Source organism: Terrapene carolina, unplaced genomic scaffold (genome assembly GCF_002925995.2).
Source record: "Terrapene carolina triunguis isolate 2854851 unplaced genomic scaffold, T_m_triunguis-2.0 Scaffold93, whole genome shotgun sequence".
Taxonomy (NCBI): Eukaryota; Metazoa; Chordata; order Testudines; family Emydidae; genus Terrapene; species Terrapene triunguis.
Genome location: NW_020664444.1, coordinates 5391578 through 5395002, shown reverse-complemented (window position 1 = coordinate 5395002; position 3425 = coordinate 5391578). Strand labels below are relative to the sequence as shown.

Genomic DNA, 3425 nt, shown 5'->3' with positions numbered 1-3425 from the left:
TAATAACAATAGTTGGATCTATGATAAGTTAAGCCTCAAGGACAAAGCTGTATCAGTTTCAGCATGTGGTGACTTACAATGGTAGGAAAAGATACGAGCCTGCTAGCCAAGAGGGAATTCAACTTGTTTTAATTTCTGAAAATACAATTTAAATTCAGATCCATACTTACATTCAGAACCAATAAATAGACACAAAACAGCTTTTCAGGACTTCACAATCACTGTCATTTACATAGTAATAAAGTGACGACGTTACAATTCATAAGCAGCTTGGATTAGAATGTTATACGCACTATGGATGAATTTTCCATTTCACATTCATTTCATAATTCTTTTTCAAGGTATTTTTATTTCTGGGTTGGTTTTTTTTTTCAATTGACTTGAAACGCTTCTGGGCGTTTGGAGTCTCTTATGTGGGATAATTACAGTAAAACAATGCAAATGGTTAAGCAGCACTTCAAAACTATGGCATATGCATACTTCCAAGATCAGTAAATTAGTGCTGTGAGCTATGTTACTTTGAAAACTGCCACTTAAGAAACAGTGCTTTTTCCTTTTTTAATATAAAACATTCACTTACCCAACTTTTGAGAATACTTTGGGGCAAATGAACCAATACACTCTCTGCTTTTTGCTGATCCAGCAATGCAAAGCAAATACGATGGTTAAAACAGGCTCACAGCTGCTTTGCATCACCAGAATGGCACACAGCAGCCAGAATGTACCACTAAATCTGTCCCCTGCATATAGAAAGAGAAAGTGATAACACGTCCGATTGCTTTAGCTACATGCCTTAGACATTCCACAGAATCCAATATAATCCATAATTCTTTCATGGGGAGGGGGAATCTATGTACATTTGTTTGAGCTTGTGGGTCTCAGGATTTCAGTTTCATCTCTGATTTTCATCCCCCCCCCCCCAGTTTTTCAGCTCTGCAGTTTATTTACAGTTTTTCAAGCCCGGACCTCACACCTTACTTGTTTGCATATGTCCATTGAATTCCATGTTTCTCTGGGTTAGCATTGCTTCTTGCAAGCGGCTGCTGTTCTCCTGCCGGTGCTTGGTTGGATCTCCGTCTTCAACGCCATTCCCCTTCCGGAGACATAAAACTTTCTGAAAACTCTGCTTGAAGTTGTCAGAGAGAAATCCATAAAGTATGGGGTTGGCACAGCTGTTTGCATAGGACAGAACCACCACAAAGAAGTAAACACCAAGTAACCCAGGCTCTTCTGGCAAGGTGGATATCAAATTGACAATGTTCAGTATATAAAACGGGAGCCAGCAAAACACAAAGACGACCACAATGATGACCACCATCCTGGTCACTTTCCTCTCTGACCGCCTGCGCCTTGTGGACCCAACTCGGACCCCAGAAGACTTGACCTTAATCACAATCAGCAGGTAGCAGAGGCAGATCACCAGCAGGGGTCCAAAAAATCCTAAAACCGATGTGTAAATGATGAAGACTGCTGACCATATGTTCACTGGCTCTGGCCAGTTCATGTTGCAGGTGTGAAGGTGTTCCTGAACATCGGAAAATATAATGACTGGAAGAACCACCAAGAACGAGAAAGTCCAGACTGTTATACTGATCAGTTTGGCCACCCTTGGACGCCGCCATTTGGTGGACTTGATGGGATGAACTACTGCAAGGTAGCGATCCATACTCATGACAGTCAAGCAAAAGATACTGGTGAATTGATTAATGCCGTCTACGGTCATAACAAGCCGACACCAAAAGGAGCCAAAGGGCCAGTAAGAGATGGCGTTCTGAGTAGCCAGGAATGGCAAGCCAAGCATGAAGAGTACATCGGCTACGGCTAAATTCAAGATGTAAATGTTGGTGACTGTTTTCATCTTGGCATAACGCAAAACCACATAAATGACCAAGGTGTTCCCACTGAGTCCGATTGCACATACAAGGAAGTATATGATAGAGATAAGAACTGTGTGAACATCTTTGGATACAGGAAGTCCTGTTCTATTCCTATTGTCCGTCATGTTCATCAGTGAGGAGGAATTTACATCTTGGGCACTGACCTCCATGCCAAAAGCATTGGAAAAATATAAAGGATCCATTTTTCCTTTCCCAATTTTTTTAAGGCTGAGATAGATTAACATTCACAAACATCTTGTTCCTGAAATAAGAAAAGGAAAGAAGAAAGAGAAGAAAAAAGAATTTTTAAAAGCCATGCATTTGATGGGCAACATCCAGAACTGGATTTTACATTAAGCATCTGTTGTAGGCATTGCTCAGTGTACCATAAATGTAATTACAAGTGTAATCAACAATCGTTTTTGTATCAAGCAGGTGTTGCACTGCTATACAGCATCCCCAATAAATAATAATATAAGAATCTATGATTCTATTCTATGATTAATCACCAACCTGGAACAGACCAATAGCTCATCACAATAGGGGCACATAAGTCTAGGTTTCATTCTCAGGAGCTGTTTGGAAAGGAATACGTCTGAAAAGCAGAGATGGAACATTCAAATACAGATGCAGATTTTGAACGCTCCAAAGTTCAGGGGCATTTAGATCCAGAGTTCTAGGTCAAGCCCATCATGACTTTGAAACCCAAAAGTGAGTTTTATATATTGTTTTTTTGCCCATCATTGTTTATAACATTGTGCTGGCAGGTGGGTAGCATGAGCAATCTTTTCCCAAGAAAGCACTGCCGATCACGAGTGTTAATTTCTGTTCATCATCTCATGCCACCTCGAAGACAATGTGTTATTTGAATGATTCTACAACCCATCTGCCTTATGCCTCACCTCTTTCCAGGGCCCCCCACAAAGGTGAAATTTTCTGCTTTCGAGTGTGGAAAAACCACCTGCGCTCCTATGGAAAGAGATGAGCCATTAATTTAGGGCCAGATTTTCAAAGGGTTTTTTGCAACCAAAGTGTCTCAATAGAACCTGCTGGGTTGAGGCCTTTTGAAAATCTCAACTCCGCTATAGCTGCTGATTTGGTTTAAAAATCTACCCATCTTTTGCTATAATCTGGTCCATAATGGCTATGCATTAATCCGTTGTGAGTAGCAACAGGCGTGAACTGAAATTCCAAATCTAAATGCCTGAGGGGAGAAGGGTGTTTTTAAAATCCCTTCCAAAATCTGGGTCTCATATTTGCAGCTGAGGCTCGTTCCACTGAAATATTTCCCGGATCTGCCTGCCCACATAGAAGCAATCTGAGCTGATAGATTCAGATGCCACTTACAGTCTGGCTAAACCAATTGAAAACCCACGGGAAACATCAACATCTGTGTAGGTGTGGAAAAATAAAACCATCCATTACAGCAAACAAAGCCCGAGTAGAAATTCACTGATATCTATGACGGGAAGTCCTACATTTTGGAACATTTAAGAATAGACAAAGCACTAGATATAGCACTCACGAATGCAAAGAAAACTGCATTCG

At 40.8% G+C, this 3425-nt stretch overlaps 1 protein-coding gene across 1 annotated transcript; it reads right to left on the bottom strand.

The window, feature by feature from the left end:
• Positions 1 to 915: 915 nt before the first annotated feature.
• On the bottom strand, positions 916 to 2143 carry SSTR5 (somatostatin receptor 5). The gene has a single exon (XM_029911298.1). The coding sequence runs from the start codon at positions 2120 to 2122 to the stop codon at positions 968 to 970; it is 1155 nt and encodes a 384-aa protein (XP_029767158.1). The 5' UTR covers positions 2123 to 2143; the 3' UTR covers positions 916 to 967.
• Positions 2144 to 3425: the final 1282 nt, after the last annotated feature.

What these genes read in the sequence shown, in the direction of transcription:
- SSTR5 (XM_029911298.1), bottom strand. Translation starts at nt 2,122, where the DNA reads ATGTTAATCTATCTCAGCCTTAAAAAAATTGGGAAAGGAAAAATGGAT.